Source organism: Theobroma cacao, chromosome 6 (assembly GCF_000208745.1).
Source record: "Theobroma cacao cultivar B97-61/B2 chromosome 6, Criollo_cocoa_genome_V2, whole genome shotgun sequence".
In the NCBI taxonomy this organism is placed as follows: domain Eukaryota; kingdom Viridiplantae; phylum Streptophyta; class Magnoliopsida; order Malvales; family Malvaceae; genus Theobroma; species Theobroma cacao.
Window position 1 is genome coordinate 3,614,669 of NC_030855.1, and position 27,575 is coordinate 3,642,243.

At 32.8% G+C, this 27,575-nt stretch overlaps 5 protein-coding genes and 1 long non-coding RNA gene across 10 annotated transcripts; 4 read left to right on the forward strand and 2 right to left on the reverse strand.

The window, feature by feature from the left end:
* LOC18595403 (DCN1-like protein 4) lies at positions 1 to 6,598 on the forward strand. 2 transcript variants are annotated; one of them, XM_007023325.2, is made up of 10 exons: positions 1 to 388; positions 1,588 to 1,672; positions 2,841 to 2,915; positions 3,002 to 3,038; positions 3,582 to 3,665; positions 3,772 to 3,832; positions 3,932 to 4,038; positions 4,442 to 4,507; positions 5,994 to 6,148; positions 6,293 to 6,598. In XM_007023325.2, the coding sequence occupies exons 1-9, from the start codon at positions 301 to 303 to the stop codon at positions 6,087 to 6,089; spliced, it is 699 nt and encodes a 232-aa protein (XP_007023387.1). In that variant the 5' UTR covers positions 1 to 300; the 3' UTR covers positions 6,090 to 6,148; positions 6,293 to 6,598. The 2 variants fall into 2 exon arrangements, with proteins under 2 accessions (XP_007023387.1, XP_017979326.1); XM_018123837.1 differs by lacking the exons at positions 5,994 to 6,148; positions 6,293 to 6,598 and adding an exon at positions 4,712 to 4,908.
* On the forward strand, positions 6,663 to 7,820 carry LOC108662618. The gene is made up of 2 exons (XR_001928566.1): positions 6,663 to 6,915; positions 7,024 to 7,820. It is a non-coding gene; the product is annotated as an uncharacterized LOC108662618 (long non-coding RNA).
* LOC18595404 (deSI-like protein At4g17486) lies at positions 8,907 to 10,954 on the reverse strand. Its single transcript, XM_018122633.1, has 3 exons — positions 10,537 to 10,954; positions 9,881 to 10,168; positions 8,907 to 9,559 (listed from the first exon to the last, which is right to left on the reverse strand). Exons 1-3 carry the CDS (start codon positions 10,667 to 10,669, stop codon positions 9,309 to 9,311), a joined length of 672 nt encoding a protein of 223 aa, XP_017978122.1. The 5' UTR covers positions 10,670 to 10,954; the 3' UTR covers positions 8,907 to 9,308.
* LOC18595405 (unconventional myosin-VI) lies at positions 17,535 to 20,511 on the forward strand. 4 transcript variants are annotated; one of them, XR_001928589.1, is made up of 6 exons: positions 17,535 to 17,878; positions 18,806 to 18,855; positions 18,969 to 19,021; positions 19,159 to 19,630; positions 19,743 to 19,854; positions 20,138 to 20,511. XR_001928589.1 is itself a non-coding variant. In XM_018123983.1 (5 exons), exons 1-4 carry the CDS (start codon positions 17,634 to 17,636, stop codon positions 19,612 to 19,614), a joined length of 804 nt encoding a protein of 267 aa, XP_017979472.1. In that variant the 5' UTR covers positions 17,535 to 17,633; the 3' UTR covers positions 19,615 to 19,630; positions 20,138 to 20,511. The 4 variants fall into 4 exon arrangements, 2 of the variants coding, with proteins under 2 accessions (XP_017979472.1, XP_017979471.1); XR_001928590.1 differs by having other exon boundaries at positions 19,743 to 19,782; XM_018123983.1 differs by lacking the exon at positions 19,743 to 19,854.
* Positions 20,602 to 22,704, forward strand: LOC18595406 (uncharacterized protein At2g39795, mitochondrial). The gene is made up of 3 exons (XM_007023328.2): positions 20,602 to 21,019; positions 21,822 to 22,144; positions 22,479 to 22,704. The coding sequence occupies exons 1-3, from the start codon at positions 20,813 to 20,815 to the stop codon at positions 22,639 to 22,641; spliced, it is 693 nt and encodes a 230-aa protein (XP_007023390.2). The 5' UTR covers positions 20,602 to 20,812; the 3' UTR covers positions 22,642 to 22,704.
* Positions 25,516 to 26,754, reverse strand: LOC18595407 (zinc finger protein 1). The gene has a single exon (XM_007023329.2). It carries the CDS (start codon positions 26,533 to 26,535, stop codon positions 25,699 to 25,701), a length of 837 nt encoding a protein of 278 aa, XP_007023391.2. The 5' UTR covers positions 26,536 to 26,754; the 3' UTR covers positions 25,516 to 25,698.

Genomic DNA, 27,575 nt, shown 5'->3' on the forward strand with positions numbered 1-27,575 from the left:
ACACCGTGCCTTCAAATCCTTAATAAACCCAAACCGAATCAGAAACAAACCAAAGAAATTCTGTTTCTTTTTGTTTTTTAATACAAAAAAATTAATTAGTACTAGTAAATAAATATTTTATTAGTAGCCCAAAATAAATAAAAATATTTTAATTGCTAGGTGTATAAATAGATAGGGTGGGAGAGGCAGACGGGGAAAAATCATAAACAAAAGGCGAATAGGCGATAGGCATAGTATTAAGCCTTTTATTTTATTTTTGTTCTTTTTTCGTTGAGCGACGAAGCTTCGATTGTTTTGTTTATGATGCGTCGCTCTGCATCCAAGAAAACGGGTCAACCCAATTCCACCAACCCGATTACTTATTCTCCCTCCGATCTCTTTCGCACCGGTATTTCCCCCTCTCTTCCCCAAAATTTGTTGGAATCGGCTTTTGCTTCTTCTTTTTTTAATTAATTTGAATTCCTTTTTGTTTGTAGTTGTTTCGGAAATTTTGATGTTTACTGGATCGTTCTTATTTAAATTTAAAGTTTCGGTTTATTTTTTTATTCTCTGGTTGATTTGTAAAGTTGTTTCAATTTTGCATAATCATGTTCGTAACTCAAGATTGTGTTTGTAGAAAAGAAAAGAATTATATATATAACTTTGGTGAATTTTGTTGATAACGATGAGCTATCAATAAGAGTTAAGCGAGACAAGATTTGGAAATTGAAGGAGAAAAATTTTTAGATACAATACGGAAAGACAAAGTCTCGTCTTTCAACTTGGAAGAGAACACAGCCTGTCAATCTTAAGGCTAGATAATAGCTTGAGTGCGTTCTTAAGGTAGTTAACTCTTAAAAGCATGTTCGAATATCGTGGTTTTAGTAAGAGAAGTTGAAAATTCGAAGAGAATCCTCGAGCACGAGGCAGCAGCTGAAAGAAGATACGATTAATAGTTCGAACTTCAATCTGTGGTTAGCTGATTTTCTAATTAAGAAAGGAGTAGGAGAGTGTGATTGCTATTTCTTCAAAGGAGTAGGAGACAATTAGTTAGTAATTTTGTTTCAACCAAACCGAGAATTATGGGCAGGTCTCAACGGATATGAAATCTGAATTGGTTTCCAGAGCACTTGTATAAGTCCTACAACAAATTGGATAGCAAAAAAAATGAAAGCTTACTCATTTGAGATCCAAGACTCCAATGAATTGCTAAAAAATGCATTCAAGAATTTCAAAGAGCAAGGAGAAATAGAAAACTCTGTCGTACGGATTCTTTCTCAGAACTGTACAAACTTTCAAGTTTTAAACTTTACTCTGTTAAACCAAGCATGCACCTCCAACCCAAGTTACCAATCATGATAATCCTATTACTTAGTCCACAAGATTCTACGAACCATAGTTCAACTTGCTCTCTGATTAACATGTAATTTACCTAAGCGTACCCTGAAAGGTGACATTAAGCTCCTAATCCTCACATGAAAGTTTAGATGTCATTGTTGAGTACATAGTTAGAATGTTTTAACATTTATTTATTGTTCAAATTTATTAACTAAGCTGTTCTAAGGTTGTCTAACTAATTAGTTGGCACTCTCTGTTTTCGATATTCAGCTTCAAGTAAGGCATCTTCAAAAGAGATGGAACGGATTGACAACCTATTCTATGCTTATGCCAATAGGTCTTCTGGTATGATTGAGTAAGTGCTTACTGGAACATGCAATTCAATATGTGATATTAGTGTTTGCCTTTCTAATTTTGGAGAATTTCATTGGTATTGTATGGATTTTTATTATAATTAATATGTTACATGCAAAGAAATATGACTACCATTTTTCAAATGTTTTGCATTTTAAAAGGTGTAAAGTTCAGTCAATATCATCATATGCCTACAGATTTTATTTTGTTGGTTTATTTAGTAGAACTATTAGAGTGATCAAACCCTATAAAAGTTTTCCCACTTATGATTAATATTGATTTAGGGATCCTAGGCCCAGTCTGAATTATGTGGGTTTTGCTAGTATTCTTGTCCCAAAATTAGTGCTCTAATGGACTTAGCATGCATATAAGCGACAGTTTATATGTTTTTTTAAAAATATCCAACTTTAATTTTCAAAGTATATATTATTAAGTTCAAATTTCAAAAAAAGAAAATTATTAACAGTTTCCATTTATGAAAGATGGTTTCACAATAAACAAGTAACGCATTAGAGCATAACAAGTAATTCTTTCATTTAAGCTTGTGAATATAGGATTCATTTTTTCTAAGAATCAGTGTGATGAAGTTCAGGGGAAAGTTTTCTATAAAGTAGATGGTGCTGGTTTCTGCTTAAGAGAAACTTAGTGAGTAATTTTGCTTGTATCAATTTGAAGAATGATTGGATGATCAGTTACTCCAAAAGCAATTCAAGCTAACTGGTCTTCTGCACTAGCTAAGTCCCCATGTTGCTCGGACTTGGTAGTGAGAGGCTGATATGGGTATATGTCCAGTATGGATACCTTTCATCTTTTCCAAGTTTTCCCTTTGAAGGTCAGAACTCCATACCCATGCCCGGAGATATGTGTCGGACATGGGTACTTTACGACTGAAATGTTAGAGCAACTTAGAATAGAATTGCCCACATAATAATGGAATAAGTTCAGGGAAGAGGTCATGCACAAAAATATTGTTAACTTTACTCTAGAAATCCTTAATACTGTTTTAAGACTCTTACAGAAAGCTAAAATAAAGATGCTGGAAACTGGAATTCAATTTTTGTATAATATAATGTGATGGGCATTAAAAATTAGTGTCGCCATTATAGAAACTAATGTTCTCTTAATTAATTTCAAATATATTCTAATCTTGTGATATATTACTTGAACAGCCCAGAAGGGATTGAAACTCTATGTTCCGATATGGAAGTCGATCACACAGATGTTAGGATCTTGATGCTTGCTTGGTAAGTGTTATATAAACTTGTTCAATAACTCATTTTGTAGCTTTTAGCGTAAGCTTATGTGTTGAAACTACATGTGCATGTGTCAGGAAAATGAGAGCTGAAAAACAAGGATACTTTATCCTGGTAAGAATTTTTGTTGTTGCATCTACGTTTACTTTTATAATTTTAATTTGTGTTATCTATTGAATTTTCATTTGATAAAATTGCTATTAGGTTTCATGTCCTCTCATTATTTTTTTTCTCTGTCATGGTGCAGTCATATGAAATAATCAGTTTCCAATCTCTCATTTAGGTTGGCTTTAGCATGTACTCTCTATGGGGATGCCTGGATTTCTGTTTTTGTAAATTGTTTAGTTAGTTGCCATTCTCTTTTTTCTTGTTTAAAGTTAAAACTCATTTTGATCAGTCTCCAATCTTTGTGATTTGATCTTATGATATTTGAGAGTCATGAAAATATGAGTTTTATAGACAAAAGTTTCTTCTTCTTAATACAGTCATGATCCTCGTTGATAGGATAATAATAGCATAAACATAGGTTGGTAGATGCATATACTGGTTCAGATCCCAAGCTCTCTTTATATATGTGTATATGTATTTGTATGTTTTTGTACATGTTTGTAGTTAGATTATCTGTTGAAAAACGACACTTGAATCTTATTTTTATAGGAGGAATGGCGAAGAGGGCTGAAAGCACTGAGGGCTGACACTGTAAGTAAACTGAGGAAGGCCCTCCCAGAGCTAGAGAAAGAGGTAGAAAATTCTAAGCTGCTTGATATCTGAAAGCAGATTTCATATGTATGATAATTATGGTGGAAAGTCTGTAAAGGTGCTGATGTTCTCTTTTCATATTAAATAGATCAGGAGGCCATCAAACTTTGTGGATTTCTATTCCTATTCATTCCGCTATTGCCTGACAGGTATTATGATAATATTCTGGCTTGTATTTTGAATGTATAAATATTGTCTCTTTTTTTCTGTTTGTGCTCGTACTTACTTTCTCGAATTTACTACTGCAGAGGAGAAACAAAAGAGTATAGATATAGAGAGCATATGTCAATTGCTGGATCTCGTTTTAGGATCCCAATTCCGTGCGCAGGTTGACTATTTTATTGACTATTTGAAGGTGGGTTGCTACAGTTATTGTACCTGACTTCAGAGATTGCAACTGTTTATACACGTACATCTTCATCTTTTGTTTTGGGGAATGAATTCATTTCAGTTTTAGCTGCTAGTATTCTATAATATATTTGTTCAAAAATTCTATCTAGTCTTTTTCAGCTTGGATCGCATTGTTATACTGATGGACTCTTCAAAATTTTCTGTGAAAAAGTAGGGTTAATTTTCTGACTTAAATGTTTAATCTTTTAGCTCAAAGGTTGTAGAAATGAATCTAACAACTTGATAGGCTAGATTACAGAGTTGCCCAGTTATAATGTGATGCTATATATTTAACACTGATGCTTCTATTTAAACCTTAAAAAAGTGGAGAAAATATCCCTCATACCATGTTCATGTTGTTAATGCAGATTCAGAGTGATTATAAGGTCATAAACATGGATCAATGGATGGGCTTTTTTCGGTTCTGCAATGAGGTACGCCACCATTTATCACTTTTTTTGGAATTTGCTATTGTGTTCTGCAAGTTTAGATGCTCCGTTATAAATAGTGTCAGGGAATAATTCTGTGCATTTCATAAGATGTGCTCACACAGAAATCACTTTTAGGAAAACCAAAAATTCTGCAGTGACTTAGAGAATTATACTAAAATCTTTTAAATAATCTACTTCTTAATGAAGGGGTAACCGAGAATGTGATGCCATACTCACTGCTTCCGTATTTGAAGACATCATAGCAATTGAGTTGTGTTTGGCAGAATCCTCATGGCACTGAAGGGATGCACTCACTTCCTGCTGGTTGTGTGTTGTAATTGACCCCTTTGTCATGAGAGTTTTATCAGTCTCTTTTCTGTTCTTTCCAGTGCCTTTCATCTGTTCTGATTATTTATTTTTCATTGATGAAAGTATGCGTATTTTTGGGCTTGAAGTGATTTTTAAACCACTTGGTGTACTTTTTCTTTAGTGGTTAAAATCACCAGTTCTTGGAAATATGGAATGACAACACAAAGGATTTTTGCTTTGGCTTAAAATTTGGGACAAAATATAGTTAGTAGGAATACTTTTTCTTTAGTAGTTAAAATTACCAGTTCTTGGAAATATGGAATGACAACACAGGATTTTTGCTTTGGTATAAAAATTGGGACATAATATAATTAGTAGGAATGGATTGATCTTTTCAGTTCTATAAATTAAGGGTCATGCAAATTACAATTCAATTGTCAATTTAGATAATACAGTAACCTGTTTGTAGGGTAAAATACACTAATACCTTTAAGTTTTAGCCATAATTCTACGCAGGTCTATTAATTTTTGAAATGTATAGTTCTCCCAAAAAGAATATCTTCCGCTGAACTTATAAGTGTAGCTGTTAGTCAACCGTTAGTGTTTCCATTAATTTGATGACGTGTCAATATTGAAAGGATAATTTTACCCTTCATTAATTTTAAATATTACTAAATTATAATTTTTCAAAAAAAAAAAAAACTTTATCCTACCTCCTGCTGGTCAGTCACCCCATGGCTGGATCTGGCGCTAGAGCACCGATCTGGTGCTCCATTGGGGTGGCTGGTTAGGGTAAGGAAGCATTGCCAGCCGGCCTGAAAGAAAGGAAAAGAGTGAAAAAAGAAGGGCATTTTAGACATTAACACCATTTACACATTTGGGGCGGAGTGTTCATTTTGAAAACTACTGGACCCACATGTAATTATGGCCAATAGGGGACCTGTGTATCTTACTCTTTTTTTATCATATGGAAAGATAGCGGAGAAGAAAAAAAAAGAATATAATGTTGTAGTTCTAATGAAAATTTCTCATGCATTGTGTACACTCAATTGCTACTTGCATCCTTGCACATTGTTTGGCGTAATAACCCATTCTATCAGCCATTTGTCTTGTTGGGGATCCACCTTATTTTAATTATTGAGCAAGTGCTCACCTTTTTTTCTTTTTTGATATTTAACAGATAAGTTTCCCAGACCTTAATAATTATAATCCAGACCTCGCTTGGCCATTGGTCCTGGACAATTTTGTAGAATGGATGCAGGCGAAGCAAAGCTAAAACTTATGTGGTTTGGTCAACTTGATTCTCAGCTGTAAACACCATCTTTATCAAAGCAGGTGATTTTTAAAGTTTAAACCCTGCTCCTTTTCTTTGTTCCCTATTTCTAGAGCCTTTGATTTGGGCATAAGTTTGTCAACTTGAAAAATTGTCAGAGCGTGTCATTCTTTAATAAAATTTCATTGTGAATAATCTGATGTCAGGAATGTTGGAAGTACGGAACCAAGCTTCTCCAGCTGCCTTTTATATCTTTTTTACTTCAAAACATGATAGTCGTCGTCAAAACTTTCCTTCCAAAATTACTTCTTCATGTTGCAAATATGCTGGAGACTGTCTCAATATATTTGAAGTGTATTTCTATTGTAGCTTCCATCATTAGTACTTCTAAACTGTGCCCAACTAGATTTATTTTAATAATTTGTCTTCATCTTGGAAGCAGTTGGATTGTGATGTTATATGATGAACAAAATTATTTATCAGATTACAGAGATGTTACGTTTGGCCTGTTTTATTCTTCTTTATATATATATATATATATATTCAGCCATTTTTTTTCGAGAAGGTATTGTTTTTCGTTCAAATTTTCATTTTTTTCTTTCATTGAATGTATATGGGGTAGGAGACTGTTGAGAAAATAACAGCAACCTAATACATGACACAATCTCCCCACAACTGGTACCCCTGTCTCACCAGTCAGTCGTGACAGGTATTGGCTTCATTCTAAGCATGTGTGAGCTAATGATGCTAAGCACCAACCCTTGGGGATGATCCTGCTAGGGATGGATTATGTCGACATTTTTCTCTTCATCATATCATCCTCTTAACTGTGAGTCGATTTCATTAACCAAATTGGAATAATTCTTCCATTTAGCCCTGTAATTTGTAAAGACCATCCCCATTTTCTAAAACACTGCAATTTATGTGCACGTACCAGTTGGGCAGTCATCAGGAGCCAGCATTTTTAGCTACAAATAACTTTCTTAGGGCACCACCTAGCAATCTGGTTGTTGGGCATTAGGTTTGGTAAGTGTCAGCTTTTTTGAGGGAAATGTAGCTTTCTGATGTAGCCATTATGCTATCTCAAATGGTTGTGATTCCCTTTTATTTATTAGCTCTGTCAATTCTTTCAATGAAACATGTCTGAAAGAAACAGCTCTGTCTCGCTTTGTGCTAGATAGTTACCAATCACTGCTACGTGTAATGTTTGTGAAAAGGGCCTAGGATTTGTCATGGATAATCAAATTTTAGGTAACCCTTTGGAGCATATGATTTGTATTTAACCAATATGCAAAAAACATAATACCTAACTTGGATGCTTTTCCTTGTGGCCTTATGTCTGCATGTATCCATTACCTTTTAAGGCAGGTATGGTCATCCCGGTAGGACTAAACTTTCATGGTCTACCCCTGTGCTGGAAAGTTTGCCATTTACTCGCTTCTGATTGAGTGCTTGATGTTTAACGAGAAGACATGGACATTTGTTGTGGAGCATTTGGATGGTCAGCTAACAATCAAGCAGAAACCAGGCTATGAAAACAGTAGGTCATCAGCTCCAATGCATGTTCTGGCCATTTGTGAGGAGGTTCTATATATGCTATAAAGGCTTTTCCTTCTTAATGGCCAAACGAGGGAATCAATTTTTGTATGGAGTTTGAGCCCAAATTGTTATCTGTTTGCTTGTTCTTGTAGTTTTGCTGAGATATGTTTGATCTTTGGCTTTCTTGGAGCGTAATCTTGTTTTAGTGCTCAAGTAAAAGAGTAGGTATAATAATAATGTTATAAATAAGTTGAAGTAAAAGGGTTATGTCCATCAACTATGCAATGTGATCAAAGCCCAAAAGCCAACACTCAAGGGAATGGGCAAATTATGTTGCCAAATTCATAATTGACATTTTACAATATGATTCTGAAAACCTTTTAATCTGTGGCGGAAAGTTTGGGGGGGGGGGGGGGGGGGGGTTATTGAGGGTTTTCTCTCCTTTCAAAAATTTTAAAGCTTCATAATATATATTTTTTAATTATATAATTTTATCTTTGCAATCTTTTTTTGTTCGATGCGAGGTCTATAATAATTAATTTTAATAGACTTAATGACTAAAGTAAAACGTATTTGCAATAGAATTATTTCTCAAATCTCCCACTGTCTCAAAGACTTCGTGATCAACCCATTCTCTTATTCGTTCCTTCAAATGCAAAATTCTGATTCCGTTACTGTGTTTAATGATGTTCCGCCAACAAATTTTCTCCTTTCTCCTTAAGGAAAAACGTTGCTTCCTGACAAAAACTTACTGATCTAGCGAAAGCACCAAGGGCAAAAGAATAAAGAAATCACTGCACCCTTGATGAGGAAGAAGTCAATGATTCCCAAAGTAGAAGGTGGGATACATGTTTGAGGGAACCTAAAGATTGGTAAAGATAACTTATGCTTTGGGGAAAAGTTAAAGAGAAGAACCAACAGCTGTGAGAAAAGCAAAAGAAAATTAAGAAAGTGCCTTTGTCAATTGTCATCGATGAGTCATAAACTGTTTGCTTTCAATTTTGAGCAGTATCCAGAGAAAGCTAAGTTCTGCATATCAAATCAAAAAGGAGAAAAGATGAAGTGACAGCAATAGATCGATGTTGACATAGATGCTCCCCACCCGCCCTTCTTTTTGCCCATTAAACATGGAGCATTGCAGCTAATAATTGAACAACAGAGTCGACCCAAAGTGGATAACACATCAAATCACATTTCCTAAGAGATAACAAGATATGTGGGAGGACTATGATCCTTGCGCAAGGTGCATAGCTTATAGACTTATCGATATATAAATTTTGATTAGAGATAATAATGACTTGGTCGATTCATGACTAGTTCAAATTACATTGTTTTGCAAATGTGAAAGGAAGGGGGTTATAGGCCTAATGAACATCCCCATGCTTCCAAGGCAATTCAAATGGTAAAGGGAACAACATTTTCTGGCTACAGGAGGAGGAGATCAAGTTGTGATGATATTTGCAGACACAAAACATCACTTTCCCCAAAAAATTGATAACATACACATGTACAGATATATCATGCCTGCAAAGATTTCTCAAGACAACCGTTAGCATCATAAAAATCACAAGAAAAGAATGCAAAAAAAATCAATGATTTGCTTTGCTTTGCTTTTTTTTTTCTTTCTTTTGGGGGCTCCTCTTGTGAGCATTTGATTCAATTACACTGCCCAATTTTTTATCATCAAGATGATGAAGGTCCAAGAATCAAAGGTGAAGATGGAGGCAGCGAACGTCTGCTTCTGCTTCTACCGCGAGTTTGAGTGATGGAAGGCGATGAATTTGAAGATGAAGAAGAATTTGAAGAAGATGTGAATCTGTTAGAGCTGCTTGTCAGTTTCTTCTTCTCTGCTTCACAAGGCTTGTCTTCAATTCTATGATGCCGGACTTTGGTTGCATTTAAGGTCACCGGAAGAACACAGTTGCAGAAGAAGCCTACAATGAACAACAGATGAGAACAATTCCACGTTATCCTAAAAACAAATGTCTTTAAAAAACCAACTGAATCAAACAAAACTTTGGAAACTTGCTTTGTTTCTTCAAAAGAATTTAAGTTCCAACCAGCAGATTTATCATTTTAATGAACTGAACTAAAGCATTGACTCTTATTCTTTCATTGTTGGCACTCTCAACGACTATCTTTGACACCCAGAAAAGAAAAGAACAAATCAAATGCCAGCTGGTAAGCTGACCTTATAACAGCAAAATCTAACTAAGGAACCCATTTTCACATAAATAAAAAACCAATGTTCTTACCAATTCTAGCAAGCCGATTAACCCAACTCGGGATTGGATTCCCAGTCAATCTGACACAAGCATCATTGCAGAAATGGTTACAATTCTTGGTGATTAAATTGTAGGCATTCCCTTTGTACTCCTCTGCTAGATCCTCCATTACTCCCCTCACATCTGCAGGCCCCAAATCTGTTTTTCCAATCAAAATTGATTTCCTAAACGTGAACCCATCACATTGTTTAGGTTCTGCTTCAAATATTCCCGTCGTTGGATACTCATGAGCTCCAAACGCATATTCAACCCCATGAACTGCCCCACAAAAGGAAAAACAAATAAAAAACCCATAACTTCAGCAGATAGCAGAAAGAAAAAGGAAATAAAACCAAACTACCCAAACTCATTTTCGTCAAGCTCACTTCAGCTACGCTTTCCTGTTTTCCCATGGATCTAACAACAATTTTTAAACTTTAAACCAATCTATAAACCAACTTACTCTCTTAAAACATCAATGAAACACCAAACCCAGATTTTCAAAACACTCAATTAAGCACCAGTTTCAGAGATTTAGTACACCAAACCTTTGAACTAGTTAGGCCAACCCCAACAACAGATCTAACTGTCCCAAGCACAAGAAGTAGAAAACATATAAACAATGTAAGAAAGTTGATAGTACTAACCTTGAACACCAGAATGATACACCCCAAGTCCAAACCAATATGCATAGCCATTAATTGGTGTTAGATCATACACATTGAGATACACTGGTACTGATCCTGTCTCCTCACAACTCGAATTTTTGCGACACAACATTTCTTTCTTCCTTTCGTTTTTTGCCAGAACTTAAGCTTTTTTTTTTTTTCTTTTCTAAATGTGACGAAAATGATAGTCGCGTCTCCTTCAGCAATCAATTCATTCGTTAATGAATAAGATTGCTAACAGAACATAAATGACAACAATAATAATAATAATAACAATATTAAAATTATTTATATTAAAATTATAAATATAAGGTTTTTGAATTTTTTTAAAAAATTTGAAAATCTGGTAAAGAGAATGAGAATCTTCTGAGTATGGGCAACCATCGGCGGCAGATAGTGCTACACCGGAATTTTTTTTTATTTTAATTTTACACTAAGGTTTAATATATATAAATAAAATCCGAGTCTTTCAATAATAAGGCTTAGAGTTTGAGGAAAATTACGAGGGTTGCCATTGTGAGCTAATTGGAAAGTAAGTTAGGAGTCATTATGATACATTGTGGGGTATCATATTATATTTATGATTTAGTGAGTTTTTTTTTTTTGTGTTGAATTATTCTATATTTTTTAAAAATAAGAAAAAGGAATGACATTTATGATTTTTATTTTTAGGTGCACAGATGGAAAGTTGGGACCACCTAGATGAGATAATATTGATTATGTATTTAATTAACATATGAATGCTCTTAATTGCCCTCTTACTTTATTTTTTTAATGTTCTTTTTTGTTAACAAAATATGATTTTTTTTGAAGGGGAGCATTTAGGGATTGACTCAATTTGGTTTGTCTCAAACGAGATTGAACGGTTTTTATCGATGTTAATCATGAATGCGTCAATTCTGTAAAATGTAACAATTTATCTCTAAAGATACATACATTTTGCCTAATATCAAATTTCCACTTGCATTTTATTGATTATTGGGGGTCTTTTGGGTCTTTATCGTGTATAATTGATAAGCTACAAAGTCAAATGTGGAGGGTTAGAATGATTTTGTCCCAAGACCAGAGGCAGTTAAGAGTCAAGTGAATAGCAGGCATTTCATGATGTTGACTTTGTTGCACTTTTATTCTTTATAATTTCACTCATTGCACTTATCATGAACGCACAACTAAACTTTACTTAATTTATCTGGAGATTATTAATTATTTATAATTAATAAAAATAATTAAACCCTTAAATAATGCATCACAATTTTCTCACTAAGATTGCAAGGAACCATTCTGATAGGGTAACAGACATTCAACCATTGGCATTGGTATTAAGTGTATCACTGGCAAAAGAAAAGTCTTATTAGTCTTGGATAGACCAACTAATATTAAATTTTTTAGGACATCTGCATTTCACATTCCTATTAAAATAGAGTTTCCATCATGACTATGCTTTTAAATTAAAAGAAAACAAATATTTAACTCTCTCTCTATATATATAATTATTAAACAAAGTTGTCATTAATATTATCTTGATCTATACCAATTTGCTGTCCAAAGGGTTTTCGGTTAATAAACTCATATTTTGACCATTTTCTCAATATACCAGTTAAATTAATTTTTCAAATTACAAAAAAAAAAAAAGAGATTTGAAAATGGTTGAGTTTAAGACTTATCATTATAATTTTAAATTCATATAATATTTCCGCAGACATTTTTATGGATTTGGGAGTTTAATATTCTATGTACAATAAAAATTTGAGATCCTATTCATAATAAACAATTATCTAAAAACTAGGCTTTGATAATTTTGGACATCATCCGTTAATAAAAACAATAAAATAATACGGTGTTAAAGGGGTTTTGATTTAAGATTGTTGTGTTTTATGTATTAATCATGTCGATATGTTTAAGAGATAACATTTGTATGTTTATAGGTGTTAGGAAATTTGAATACCCATTTAAGATCCATTTAATCAGTTTAATTAATCTAATTGTCTTGTTGACCCATGCAATTTGACTCATGTAACCCGTTTATGAACCAGTTTAATACAAATTTAATTAGATTAACCATATTAATTCTGTTTAATTAAGTTATGAATCATATTGTGACATAAAAAATTTAATCTGATTGTTTAATAAACATGTTTTTTATAATGTAATATCTTGTAACAAATTCAACAAATATTTATATACCTCTTTAGATTCTTGATACCTTTAATTAATCGTATTATGTTTATATTTATCTATATAATTATGAATATCTTATATATAACATGATATTATTAAAATACAAACACAAATTTAATTTCAAATCTACCAAAAACTTATATCTATAAAAATCAACTTGAGTCTTTGCTGTTCTCCAGTGTAAGAAATCACTCTTCATATATGGTAAGATTTATTGTCTCGAGATGATGCCTCTAAACAGTTCCAACTATAATTAATTTTTAACTCAACAAACTCATATTCAAGCATTTAAAAAGTAGTTTCAATAATAAATATACATAAATATTTTAAAAAGTTGAATTTAAATTTTTCTTTTTTTGAAATTAAAAAAAAACAAATTTATTTTAACCTAAAGATGTAAATGGGTTGCTATTATACAGATATTCATATGTATCCGACCCCATAATATAGAGTTCAAGTACCATATATTTAGTTATGAGGCAGATTCAGATAATACTTCTAATACCTGATTCGGATGCAGGTAGGTTTAAGAAATTTATAACTTATGAGATTCAAATCTTTTTCTTTTTTTTTTGAAAAGCCATGAGATTCAAACTTTTATCTTCTTTACTTTTAACATGACCGTTGCCATTTTAACCAATTTCCTTTTTTATAAATTAATAAATATAACATTAATTTTTATATAGTTTTTATTATTTAAATTATTATTTGAGTTATTTAATTATGTATTTAGTAGATTCTGATAATTAGCTGATAGTGATAATATATGAGGATTCAGTTTGGATAAGATTTTATGATTTTGTTTGGATTTTAATAAAATTTGGGTACCTTCTTGATTAAAGTTAAGATACCTCAAAACAAGCAGATCCTACCTGTTTACATCCATATTTTAATCCTTTAATATGTACCCTTAGCGATTCAGCTAACTATTTAACAAATTTTGCTGAAAAAGTTAAAAAAATTCTCAAAGCCCACAATTACGTGTTGCTTTAAATATTGGAATTGGGAATTCTCTCTCACTAGAATGTTGCAAAAAGTGATTGATTTTCTGTTTTTATGTGCTACTTTAATCCAAATTTAATCATGAAAGGAGCATAAAATGCCAAAACCAAAGCTGTTTTAGAGGTTTTAGGAGATTTGTGCAATTGAAAAATATAGGGTAATTGTGGTTTTAGGTGAAAATGCCAAAGGCCCCATTGGGATTGAGTTTCTTGGGACATGAATACATATATCCCATTCGATTCTGATTTCTCATGCATGTTCATAGACCCTACTTATCAATTTAAATCCACAAAAATGACACTAATTAATTATTCAATTTAAATAGGATTACACATTCTCAATGAAGGAAATTTCTTTTGTCTTTTTCAGTTGATTGCATCATGTGGTTGGCCTTTTTATTACTTGCTTGTTGTTTCACAACCAAAAAAATTAAATATATATATGTTTGGAGACAAAAGGAAATAATATTTTTGAAAGATTATATACAAAATATGTAATTTTTTAAGATGACAAGATGTACAATTTTACTTTTTTTTTTATGAGGTTACATTCACAATTAGGATTACAATTACAACGAAATAAAATGCAACCAAAAAAAATTAAAAAAAGTGCATTTGGAGAAAAAAGTAAATAATATTTTTGCAAGATTATATATAAAATATATGTATATTTCTTGATTGACAAATGCATGATTATAGTGTTTTTTTACGAGGTTACGTTGAATCATTTATAAATAGAAATTACAATTATAATAAAATAACTGTATCGTATATAAAAACTCAATGATCAAATTAAACAAACTAAGAAACCAACATAATATTAATTTTGGAACTTGAATTTGAAATTTAAAAGTTTTGGAGTCTCTTCTTTGTCAATAAGATGATTCTATTTTTTTATATCAATTAATTATGTTATATTAGTGTAAACTTATTTAATTATCTATTTGTAATCAATTAAAAATTTTATTATGGGTGTTTATGATAACTTTTTAAAAAGCAAATAACAAAAACTATTGATCAAACAAAGCCTTAATTTCACATCAAATATAGTAATAGGATCGAACCTTATTACTATATTAAATAAAAAAAAGTACAATAACAGTTGTGGAATTCTTACTGTTTTCTCTTCATTATTTTGACATGCAGTACATGGGGCAGGGGGTATAATGTATTTTAATAGAGCATCAAATTAAGAAGATAAAGCCTCTTAAGAAGTAAAAATATTTCCATAAAAGGGTAAGAATGTGATGATTTCATAAAATAAATGAACTGAATTTTCAAAGGAGTTGAAAATAGATTTGTGAAAATGGCAGACTGCTTCTAATTTTGGGTTGGTAGGTACGTTGGTAGCCAAACTTGGACCCAAGCTATGAATGGTCGAGCCATGCAATCAAATGGGTCCATAAAAAGTAAGTCTCTTTTTCTTTTGATTGTCCTGCAAATGCTTTAAACCACTAAGAAAAGGTCTAATTTTCTTCATTCTTTCCTTGATTCGAGATTCTTTTGCCTTTTCTTGCCACCACCTAATTCCAATTAGAATTCTAAAGACGAGTCTTTTACCATATATAGGCTCACCCAATAGTATTTTACCATCTCAGCCTTTTGTCCAACTCCTAATTGACTAAGCAAATAAGGGAGAGATTTCATCAACAACCTTGAGCAACTCTTAAAGAGTAAAAACCTTAAATTCTCATTTGTATTTTTTTCTATAATTTTACGTCAAGTATTCAATTTTATGTTATCAATTAAAAATTTTAATTTTAAAATCTAAATCTTAAATCTTAAATATTAAATTTACATTCAAACATTTTATTCATTGATTAGTGTATCATCTCCTTACTTGAAGATTAAAATTTGAATTCTTTTTTTAAAAAATTCTTATACATTAAACTCTAATGCAATTATGCGAGAGATTTCTTAATTAACATTGTCAGCCTTAATTAAATTTGACACGATAAACTACTGACATGGACTAATGTTTACATTAAATCATTTTCTTTTTAAGAACACAAACATTAGTAAATATTTGACACAAAGTCGATACCATATGCTTACATTCACCAATGAAAGATAATATAAACTGTGATTGTAATAAATTACATGTGCCCACTGATCAAAACCAAATACGTACTTTGCTAATTTCATTATGGATGATATAAGACTGTGATTGTAACAATTATTAATCATTAAGGATTAGAGGTCATTGTGTTTGGTATCACATAAAAATTATATATAAATTTATTTAAAATACTAAAATAACCATAACAATTAATAATAATAATTTTAATATTGTATAAATATAACAATTTGTAAAATATTAATATTTAATTTTTTGGATATAAGGTATAATTAAATGATTTAATCAATAAATATAAAACAATATATTTATTAATAGGTAAAATTAACTTCTAAAATATTAATTACATAAAATTTTTAATGAATGTCAGATTTTATATTTAGTCGTTATACTCTATCAAAATGTTAACTTTAACCTCTTAGTACTTTTCAAAAAAAAAAAAATAACCTCTCTATTATAATTCATATAAAACGAGTTCTTATACTTTCAAAATTTGTTAATATAAATTTATTTATTTACACTATTAAAATTTCTCGATTAAAGTTACTAATGCGGTATTGATCCAATTGATATGACATTTGGCCAAGATGATGTACATTGACTAGTAATAATGTCATATTGATCAAGTTGACATGAAAACTTTTGGATGAATTCGTTTTATGTCTCTTAATTAAAATTTATTAGGTGAATTACATTCTCACTGAGAATCAATATACATCAAGATTTCTTATTATCTACAATTTATGAATTTTTCAAAAAAATATGAAAATTTTCATCCATAAAGGAATTTACTCTTTAACACAAATCTAATTGAAAATTGAGTTGAAATTCTTAATATTATGTATGTATGGATAAATTTGATTATAAACTAACAAAAACAAAATCAATGACCTAAATTCAAATACTGCAAATCTATTATTTCTTTCATTTTAAATTAAATATTCATTTTTTAAATGATACAAATTTTAGAAATGTGATATTTTCTTTCTATACAATTAGTACTTAAAGAAACATGAAAACTAGAGGATCTTGTCTAAAATTAAGATTTCATTGAAAAACAACGTCTGAAAAATGTTTATTATTTTAAAACAGTGAATATTATTTTGAAGCATTTTAAAATATTAAATTTGACTTTCAATTTGAAACAAATGGAATAGTATATAGTTAAATTTGAACCATTCAAAATTTAAAATAACATGAATTCAAACTAATCATTCAATTTTGAAATTTGAAACAATCCAAACATAACTTGTTCCAACTTAAAATCCTTAATGTTTATTAGTGTATAATATGTTTTTCTTTTGTAGGAATTAATTTTTAAAAAGACATAATATCTAAAATTTTTTTAAAACTATTTAAAAAAATTTAAATAACCTTTTATTAGTTTATTATATTTAATTAAATTTTTATATTTTTATTTTGAGTCAAATAAATTTTTATTACTAATAGTAGTTAGTCAAAATGTCAATTAACATTTTTACATATTATAATGAATAATGACGTGAAATATTGATGACAGCACACATGATATGAAAAACAGTAAGTGATATTTTGAGTAATGATAATTAGTGTAGACTTAATTAAATGTAATAAAAAAATAAAAATTTATTTAAATTTTATAAATAGTTTAAAATTTTTTTAAATATTATGGCTTTTAAAAATTATAAAGAAGATAGATTATAGGTAACAATTTGGGTAAAAAATTATAAGACAAATAAGCCACTTTGGACAGAGATACACTCCCTCTCCATTCTCAAGAAATGAAAAACAGTACACTATATATCATTGCAAGGTTCAAGAGCGGAAATTGAAATAAGACAATGATTCGCGCCAGAACTGCCTGTGCTCGATTCTCAACCCATTTCAACCTCCTTCGAACGAGACCCTTTTGCAGCAGCACCAAAGACAGCAACAACAACAAGAAGAAGAACAAGGACAACGTTGATGGCAGCATTGAATCAAATGTCAGCACTTACAACGAGTCGTATCGTCAACTTGATAATCTCGACTTCATGACTGCTGCTAAGATCCTCTTCACTCATCCTCCAAAGAAAAAGAAATTTGGGTATCACTTTTTTTTTTTAATTTGTTCGATTCTTTAATTGGATTTGGTTATTTTTTGTTTTTTTAAAAATGGGTGTTAGGATTTTTTGGACTGATTCTTGGTTTGAGTTGTCTTTGGTATTTCTTCGAACATGTTTCCTTCTTAAGTGTTCGCCTTCTTTATTGTGAATTTGATGCTTAAAATGGCTACCTCCTGTTTCGGCATTGGTTGTTTTAGTAATTCAGTGGTAATACACATAAAAATTAAGAATGCTGCTAAAATAGAATAATTTAAATCCATGGTTCTGAAAACAATTCATTATGCAACTGAGTGTAATGAGGAAAATTATTGAAACATGTAAGTTCCTTAGCAAGCAAAATATGTGATATGAGTCCAATATGTTGTGCTCCTGAATTCCACATTTGGTGTTAAGCTTATTCTGGTTGTTGTCATTAGAAAACTTAATGGGATCAATTTGGTTTAAGTAGCGACATACCTGCATGAAATTTATTGTTTGATGGCTTCATCGCTGGTTTCAAGTTGATGATCCATTAGGTTCCTAAGGGAGCAAATTTTATCATCTTTGACGACTGATGTACCATATATATGCATCCTAGTTTTCTTCCATTGAATGCAAGCTTTCTTGTGATATAGCAACTGTGAAATTAGAATCTGCTACTTCCTTTCTGTATTGGACCTTCTTGTTCTTTTCTTTTTCTAAGCAGACATTCTTGTTCTTGTTCAATACTCTGGATGAGTTTCAGTCCTTGCATGCTCATAGAGCTCTTGAACTAGGCATTTTTTGTAAGCTGAGAGTAGAAGATCTTTTAAAATAATTTTTATGAAGTGAAAGCATGTACTTATCTCATAATTGGTTCTTCAGTTAGCTTCTTGGCATCTTTCTGCCATTGTTGGGATTTATTCTTACATGTCTTTATGTTCTTTCAGGATAGATTTCCATCTGGTACAGCTTTTCTTTGCCTGCATGCCTTCATTGGGTATCACAATTAACAAGTTTAACATCTGCCAATTTTCAATTGGATTGCCTATTGGTTTGGTGCTGGTATCTAAAAAAACACTTCTTTTTTTTTTTGTTTTTGTTTTGTCACAGCTGTATACTTGGTGGCTCAATATGCTCGCTACGAAATGAGAAAAATGGAAGCGGTAACTAAATTTTCCTTCCTTGATGTTTATGCTTTCTGCTTTTGCATAAGTTTTCATGATTATTTGATCTATTTTGTATCTCTTTCTATCCCTACTTTCTCACTTTCTTCCACCTAAGCTTATTTCATTCACCTCAGGAGCTGGAGGAGAAAAAGAAGCAAGAAGAAGAAGCAAAAAAGAAGCAGGAAGAAGAAGAAGAGAAAAAGAAGCAAAAAGAAGAGGAGAAAGCTAAAGAGATGGAACTAATTGCAACTGAACATAATAAGGGTGGAACTGACACAGAGCTTTTAGAGGTAAAAGTGAGACTAGGTAAACTGGAGGAGGCAGTAAAGGAAATTGTTGTTGAATCAAAGAAACAATCAGCAGGCAGCATAACTAAAAGCCAGCAAAATGCTAGTGAACCAGGTGAAGCCAAAAGGACGTCAGAGTCAAGCAGTACTTTGGGGCAGGACAAGCTTGCAAAACAAAAATCCACTGAACAAACACCAAGCTTTGATCAAGGTAAAGTACGAAGTGCAGCACCAGTTTCCGATGCTTCCCAAAAGGATCAGAAGGGTGAGAACCAGAAACCTTCTCAAGATGCCAAAAAATGATGAAAGAGCCTTTCTGGTAAAAGAACATCTGTTTAATTGTTTACAAGATTCTTTTTATAACTAATTAAACACCTCCTGTACCTAGTCCATTTTGCCCAAGGATATAACGGGTGCTTTCCACTCTGCAGAGGCATAGGTGATGAAGATGTGCTAACAGTTCAATTGCTTGTAAGGGATGTAGATGTGCATAAATTTTATCCTTCTCTCACCATGAGAAAATCTTTTCCCAGTTTTTGATATGTAAGAAATACTTTATCACAAAGCTTGTCTGCTCCTGATCAAGGCCACTGCTTGGAAAGTAGATTTTGCAAAGCATATTGCCTGTTTTGTTCATTAGTTGAGTTTTGGAATTCAAACCATGAAAAAGACATCCTCTTTTCTGCTTCATTCCTCTGATCCTTCTATCTTTTGTCTAGTTCATACTTGGCTTGTAAAACTATTAGTTCCATACATGCATATTGCGGAAGAAAACGAAACGTAAGATGTTGTTTTAATAGATGAAATCATGTGTATCATCCTGCAGATGTAGCCAAATAGTCTCACGGAGATTATCAGATGACTGCTTGAGGTGTGAGGCTGTTGCAGGTGCTTCACTGCTTCTCTTGCCCCTATGCGCGTGCACGTGTAATCAAAATGTGTTTAGTATGAGGTTAGATTATAAGGGCTTGACTCATGAGGATGTGAACCTCAGAGGAAGGAGTTTATGTTCAACTACGTACATTAGAGGAGGAACCTTTAGCATCATAGAATCTTCAATTCTGTTTTAGTGCTGTACCTCTATACCTTTGTGATTTATGAATGACTCCATTAGATATAGGCTTTATTTGAGTTGTGAAAATATTAAAGGACAGGGACAATTTTAAGAAAAATTATAAAATATATTTGTATATAAGAGAGAATGAATGATAATTGAAATTTCTTTCCCTGGTCATGAAATTATATATTTTTTATTTAAATAATAATGGGGGAAGGGCATTGGGATGTATATTTTCTGTACTAATCTTTTTAATTAACCTATATATTTATCATTTATTTATTTGGGTAATTAGAGGGGAAAAAAAGACAGTAATGCGTGTTTGTCAAGATTGATGGGTTCTGAAGCCACACTAAAACAAAACCTTAAACCTCCAGGCTCCGGCATCGTAAACCCTAACAAATCCATCACCAAAGGCAAAGACGAACCAGTACTCCAGCATAGATGGCGTGGCTAATCCGACCTACAAGAAAAACCATTTCTTCTCCTTATCTTAAAGCCCTACTTCTTCATCAACACCTTCAACCCACCTCCCTGTTCACCACCAGAAACTACATCTCCGACATGCGAAAAGCTGCATTTCAAGGTAACATTTTGAGGCTCCTTCGTAACGAAATCCAATACGAGCACGAACGATGCCCTCCCAAACAGGTACTCTATTTGCTTTCTGGGTTTTTCTTTTTTTCGTTTCTTTAGGGGAAAACTGGGTCTTGGATTCCTGGTTCTGTTAAAAGTTGCACTTGGATATTTAATAAATTTGCTATTAAAAATGGCTTTTTTCTTTTACTATTAAAAGGAAAATGCCTGTCGAAGATGGTTGCTTTTGATCACAGTTCGTTGTTATATTACACTCTTAAAAAATGTATTTCTAAGAATATAAACAAAGGGTCTTAATTTGATATCATTTGGAATTAAAATGTAAACTGGAAAAGCAGCAATATATTTCAAGTTTCAAAATGTTATTTTGGTAGTCATTTGTCAAATATTTATAATAATATGGTCAATGAAACAAGGTAAATAGCTAAATTTGAGAAATTGGGAAAACAAGAATCTCCAAACTTAGTTATAGTAGAGTAGTTGTCTAATTTGCTAGAAAAATTGGAAAACAAAGGCTTTAAAACTTAATTATTTACCTTATTCATTGATTGTATATAGAGTAAAAGTGGAGATGACAAATGAATACCACTTTTCAAAACTAAAGGAGCCCCACTGTATTATGTTCTACTCTTATCTTTCGTAGAACCATTGGATATGTTCAATGGAAGCTTAGCAATAGTTTGTTCAATTGAGAACAAAAAAATAGTTCTTGAAATAACTTACTGTTTCATATCCTATTGGATTGCTTGGTTGTTGTGAGTATATATTTCTATGATTGGATAGTATACCATTATCTTGTTTTCCATCTGAACTAAATAACTCTTCCTCATTCTGAATTCTAACAATTGAATTGCAGCCTATCACCGGATTCAATTCTTTTATAGTTGATGACAGACCAGGAGAGCAATGGATTAGATTGAAAAGAAAATTTGGAGAGAAAGAAGACATTAGAATTGAAGCAACGATGTTTGATGGGTCCATTCCTGTCTCTGATTCAGAAAGAGTAGGGGATAATGTGCAGCTTCATATAACATTTATTGTTAACATATCTAAGGGGGATGATAGTAATGTCTTGGAGATCATGTGCTCAGCTTGGCCAGATGCCATTGTGATTAAAAAACTTTTTGTTCGTGGCCGTAATAGGACACCAGCTCATCCTTACATTGGTCCTGAGTTCAAGTATGTTGTTTTATTTGCTTCATTAGATAGCTGAGAATTGAAAGGAAGAAAAAGACTTTGTTTGTTTTAAAATTATTATGACTGATTCTACAAAATACCTTGTGCAATCGTAATATGACTCCACCTTTGCTTCCTTTAGTTTATTTTGGTTTTCCCTTTTTTTGTCTTTTCAAGTTAAATCTTTAGATTAGCAGGTATACGGTTAGTAATCATCTTTCTTTTTGCATTGTTTCTCAGCATCTAGTAGACTAGGGAGTTATTGGCTTGTTTCTTTGAGTATGTCTTCATTGTGGTTTAAGTTATTCTAACCAGCAAATTTGGTTGGTCCTTACAGGGAATTGGATGATGAAATGCAGGATGCACTTCATGAATTCTTGGAGGAAAGGGGTATAAATGATGAACTTGCTATTTTCTTGCATGAATACATGAAGAACAAGGATAAAACTGAGTTCATTAGATGGTTGGGAATTGTCAAATCTTTTATGGAGAAGAAATAGAGATATGTTTTGCTGTGTTCCTGCTGACTTCTTTCTATTTTAGTTACCGAAAAGATTAGTTGCTATTCTGATTTTACCTATGCATACAAATATGCCAACCTGCCGATATTACTAGAGATTGCATAAAGTTTGATTAGAGATGAAATTAGCTTCCTGGAATTCCTATGATGCCATCTGATGAATATATTAATGAAAAAAAGACAAAGCCAAGCTTTGAATGAGTAGGAGAAAGAAGGTGGCCATATAGTAGTTAGTATTTAGAGCCATTTCCAACTTGGATGAATTACAGGTGGATGTTTTGATTTGAAAAGCATGAAATCACAGTTTGACTATAGATCATATGATTTTTTATTTTGTTCATGTTGAAACTGAGCCTACTAGCGACTGGTTATTTACACAGCTCAACTTTTGGTTTGGTTTGGTTTTGTGAGTCAAACCAAGATATAATGTGAATATATTCTTAAAGCGAGTTAATCGAGTTTCTGATATTCTAACTCCTAAGGTGATTATAGGCATAAGCTTATTTAAGGCGTTAGCCTCTATTGACATTAGTATTGTTTTAGCAGGAAAGAAGGGAAAAAGGTGAAGAAAGAAAAGATGGAGAGGAAGGAAAGTTGTTTTGTTTCCTTGTGTTTGGTATGAAAGGTGGAAAATCAAGAGTAAGAAAAGAGATTAGGAGTAAAATTGTAAATAAATGATTAACTTAAATAAAAAGAGTATTTTCCTTTCAATGTTGGAAGGATTAGATTTGGATGGAACGGGAAATAAGTAATTCCATCCATTTTCTTTCTTCCCTTCTGTTTCCCCCCTATCAAACGAGCAAAGAGAATGAAAGAGACACTATTTACTTCCACTTCCATGCCTTTCTTCCTCTTTCTCCCCTACCAAACATAGTATAAGTCTTCCCATAACAAATGGACAGAGTTGGGTTTCTAGTAAGCTCATATAAGAATTAAAGATTAAAGCCATCTAAACAGTTTCCGCTGTCTGTTCATTCTCACAATCCAACAGGATGACCATCTATCTAACAAGAAACCTGTAATCTTGCCAATCATCTTTCATTGTACTTGAGATATTGTTGGAACAGGGGGAAAGAAGGCTTTAATTCTGGAACGATTCACCTTAAAAATGCCTCCTCTATCGTCAGCCTTGTCTGACTTGTAATACTTCCCTCCTCCCAAAAAGGAGGCTGGCCAAATTCAAGGCCAGAGCATTCAAATCCCTTGGCAGTCAGCAATTCATCATCATCATTTATGAGAGAGCTCAAATAATACGATGTTCAAAGGATTCTAAGTTGTCTAAAATGGAGCAAGTGTACACTTGCAATTAACCCAAGAGGTGAAGCAGTCCCCCCCCTTAAGGACTCTGATTTGGCATGTGAAGTAATGGAGACTTATATTAAGATGAATCCTTTTCCTTTTGGATTGGGTAAAACTTTAAAATTTGATCCCAACACACCATAAAGAAGGCAGCTGAGGCATTAAGGTGAAGACCGGTGTCAATATGGAAAACTACTGAACGCAAGGGGGGTGACCACTTGGCCCTTGCACCAAGCATAGCAAATGGCAAAACCAGTATATATTATGTAAATGACAAGGGAAAGAACAATGGGAGATGCTGAGAAGGATGAACTACTTACTTCTTGCTTGAATTTTTCACCTAATCTCAGCCAAAATGATAGCTCCACGCTTTGCATGTATCACTTTCAAACCAAAGACTTTTATAAGTGTTTCTTAATTGAGAGGCAAAATCAAAGGTTGCCAGTGTTTTTTAATGGCGAAAAAACAAGGATAAAGGCAGAGCAACACAAGGAATTGACAGTCCATCTGATTTCCGCCACGTGTCTTGGAAATGGGAACTTTCACTTTCAACAACCCCCTCCCCCCCCTGTCACTTTGTCCAAATCCCATGCTAATGAGAGGTTTTGCCATGATAATTAACTGTCATAACAGTGAGATTTTCTGTTGCTTTACAACTTGATTCTTGGAAAATCATGTTTTGCAAGAGTAATGATTAACATGATCTTAATTGTACCCATCAAATTGATCTGGACCCACTACTCATTGGACCCCACTCAATAGATCACTTAGGTAAGAAATCAAGGCAAATAAGATTTTACCCATAATTTGATATATTTGGGGGCAAAAAAATGATGTGATTGCATAGCTGAGGGTCACCATTTGGCTTGCTTTCACATGGCCACACCATTTTCCTCTAACCCCAATTTGATCCAAAGTCCAAATCATCCAATAGAGATGGTCTATTTCTTCAACTGCAAGTGGGTCAAAAAAAAGTTGTCATTTGAGACAAATCACAACCCTCCAATTTGTATACACACACACACACACACTTAGTGGACCATATGCGTTACATATAATAACAATCTGAAATGACAACCAAAAGTAATCCACACATAATTTCTTGTACTCCATGTTCCCTAAAAATCAAAGACTTGATGGATTGCATTTCAATTATGCATCTCAACTTTTCTTCCCCTTGGTTGAATTTTTACATTCTTTAACGTGGTTAATTATAGTATTACTGTTCAATTTTGAATTTTGAATCATTTAAGGGAAGAGGAGGGTCAAATTCTATTTATTTCATTCAATGTTTAAGGGAAGGCTCAAAACCTAGTGCAAAATGCACGTAAACCATTTGTCTGTGTTCGTGTCAAAAGCAGTATATCTCAATGGCCAGGTCCCTTGACATTGTAGCCTTCAAAAATGAATACGACTACGTATGTCCCCAACTAATTTACACCTTCGAAAGTAGTTACTTATTAACAAAGAATCATCCAAAGAAAGCTTAGTGAAATGGATTTGGGTAGCACATTGGACCGCATGAGGCAACTTTTGAAGCATCAAACTTGTAGAATTGGGAAAGTTTTTTTTCCGACTTTGGAATGGCAAATAGTAAAATCTCTTCAAGTCTTCTGTAACCAAAATGCATTTACAAAAGATCCAACTAAAATTCAAAGGGAAAAACTCTAGCAAAACAAGAAGAGTGAACCAGAGATAAGATGTCATTAAAAGAAGAGGAAGGGTAAAACTAGACTACTTAGAGCTTCAAGGACAAGTCAAGCTTCAACTCATCTTGCTTTGTCTTGAAATGGTTAACACTATCCACCCACCAATATCCACCCATCCCCTCCGTGGCTGGACCCAACTTTCGTGTACTAGTTTCGAATCTTGCAGCTGCATTACTTGCTGATGATCCAGCATTAATTCCTACATGGAATTTCTCCATGGAAAGGTGCCCGATTGCCGGTTTTGAATCAATAGGCCTTCTAGACCATCCATTATGCCCATAAATATGCGCTGACGGAAGAAAAGCTGGCTTGTGGATCATGGAGTGCACTTGAATTCCAAGCGATTTATTAAAAGAGCCATGCAAAGGGAGGGAAGCCATGCTAGAATATCGACTAGAATGCGCATTGGGGTGCCCAAAAGCTGCAAAAGAGGCTGCACCAATCCGCTGCCCTCGTTTTGCTAGTGTTCTTTCTCGCTTGTGCGCATTTTGGTGCCCTCCTAGAGCCTGTGAGCTATAGAATTTCCTTTGGCAATAGTTACATGAAAAAACTCTAGGCTCAGTTTCGTTACCTTGAGGAGTTTCCAGGGAATCTTGATCATCGGATGAATCCGTCTTGAAACAGTCGATGAGATTGAGTTCAGGCTTCAACTCAGGATTCGAATTGGAATCATCTTTGCTGGAGAGGCTCAGATCCAATACAAGATCATAGTTCACATCTTGTTGGTGTTCATGGTCTTCTTCTTCCGGTTGCTTTCCTTCTTTCTGGCTATCCATTGAGGTTCTCAGGCTCGCAGCTGGGCCATTTGATACAGAGATGATGCTTGAAGTTTCAGAGAGAGATGGCTCTGACTTTAGAGGCTCCATGTTGTGGGAGGTGAATATGATATGTGCGAATTTACTCCTCGTGAGGTTGAGCAGGAAGAGGGTTTAATAGAAAGAAAGGTGAAATGTTTTATGTATATTGTAATAAATGCACCGAGCAATTTCAAAGCTGAATATATATAAGTACCACTGTTTTACAGTTACAAGGTCTTAATATTGCAAGACTTGGAGAGAGAAAAGAAAAGGAGGAAGGCGAGGGGGAGGGGGAGGTGGAGTTGTGTGTTTTATCAAACAATTTGATTGAAACTCGAGGGGAACACACACGTACCTTTTTTTCTTGCATATACCCCAGTAAGAGTGTGTCTCCTACTTTTTCTTGTCTTCCCACTCTTGTCTCTATACATTCCTTGTCTTTGAGATTTAGCCTTTTTGGGGTATATTCAAGGCTATAACTTGTGAGCAAAACAATCCAAGATAAAAAGCAGCTAGGGCTGCTTTTGTGGGATTCCAAAAATTATGTAGCTCTAGAATGGACTTATCCTAGAACACATGTGGTTTTCTAGAGTCTTATACCAAGGTTGCCTATACCTGATATTCCATCTTCCAAAAATCCTCACAACCTTCTTCTGTCCTTTGCCCTTCTCCTGCATCGCACAGGTTTTATCCATTCAAGTAACGTCACTTGTCCAAATCCCATCCCATGTTATTAATAAGAGTTACCACACATCCCTCATGACTCGTTTGCTTTGCGGTGTGGAATAAAATATAATAAAATAATTATTTTATAAAAATAAAATAAAAAAATAATAATTATTATATTATTTTATTCATGAAATAGAATAGAGTAAGAATTATTATTATAACTCATTCTTATGTTTTGTTGGTAGGAATAATTTTGAAATAGTTAAGAAATAAATGATAAAATTATCTTTTATTATAATTTATTAAATTAGAAAAAATTATTCATTACTATAAACTTTTTCAATCTTTTAATTTTATTTTTATTAAAAATTTAAAATATTAATAATTTATTATTAAATTATTAATATGATTTTTTATTTCAATTTCTTCTTATTTTGTCT

Coding starts and splice junctions, on each gene's coding strand:
- LOC18595405 (XM_018123983.1), top strand. CDS start 17,634: ATGATTCGCGCCAGAACTGCCTGTGCTCGATTCTCAACCCATTTCAAC. Junction 17,879..18,805: donor CCAAAGAAAAAGAAATTTGG/GTATCACTTTTT, acceptor ATGTTCTTTCAG/GATAGATTTCCATCTGGTAC. Junction 19,022..19,158: donor AAATGAGAAAAATGGAAGCG/GTAACTAAATTT, acceptor CATTCACCTCAG/GAGCTGGAGGAGAAAAAGAA.
- LOC18595403 (XM_007023325.2), top strand. CDS start 301: ATGATGCGTCGCTCTGCATCCAAGAAAACGGGTCAACCCAATTCCACC. Junction 3,666..3,771: donor TCCCAGAGCTAGAGAAAGAG/GTAGAAAATTCT, acceptor CATATTAAATAG/ATCAGGAGGCCATCAAACTT. Junction 3,833..3,931: donor ATTCCGCTATTGCCTGACAG/GTATTATGATAA, acceptor TTACTACTGCAG/AGGAGAAACAAAAGAGTATA.
- LOC18595406 (XM_007023328.2), top strand. CDS start 20,813: ATGGCGTGGCTAATCCGACCTACAAGAAAAACCATTTCTTCTCCTTAT. Junction 21,020..21,821: donor AACGATGCCCTCCCAAACAG/GTACTCTATTTG, acceptor ATTGAATTGCAG/CCTATCACCGGATTCAATTC. Junction 22,145..22,478: donor TACATTGGTCCTGAGTTCAA/GTATGTTGTTTT, acceptor TGGTCCTTACAG/GGAATTGGATGATGAAATGC.
- LOC18595407 (XM_007023329.2), bottom strand. CDS start 26,535: ATGGAGCCTCTAAAGTCAGAGCCATCTCTCTCTGAAACTTCAAGCATC.
- LOC18595404 (XM_018122633.1), bottom strand. CDS start 10,669: ATGTTGTGTCGCAAAAATTCGAGTTGTGAGGAGACAGGATCAGTACCA. Junction 10,169..10,536: donor GTATCATTCTGGTGTTCAAG/GTTAGTACTATC, acceptor TTTGTGGGGCAG/TTCATGGGGTTGAATATGCG. Junction 9,560..9,880: donor TAATCGGCTTGCTAGAATTG/GTAAGAACATTG, acceptor TGTTCATTGTAG/GCTTCTTCTGCAACTGTGTT.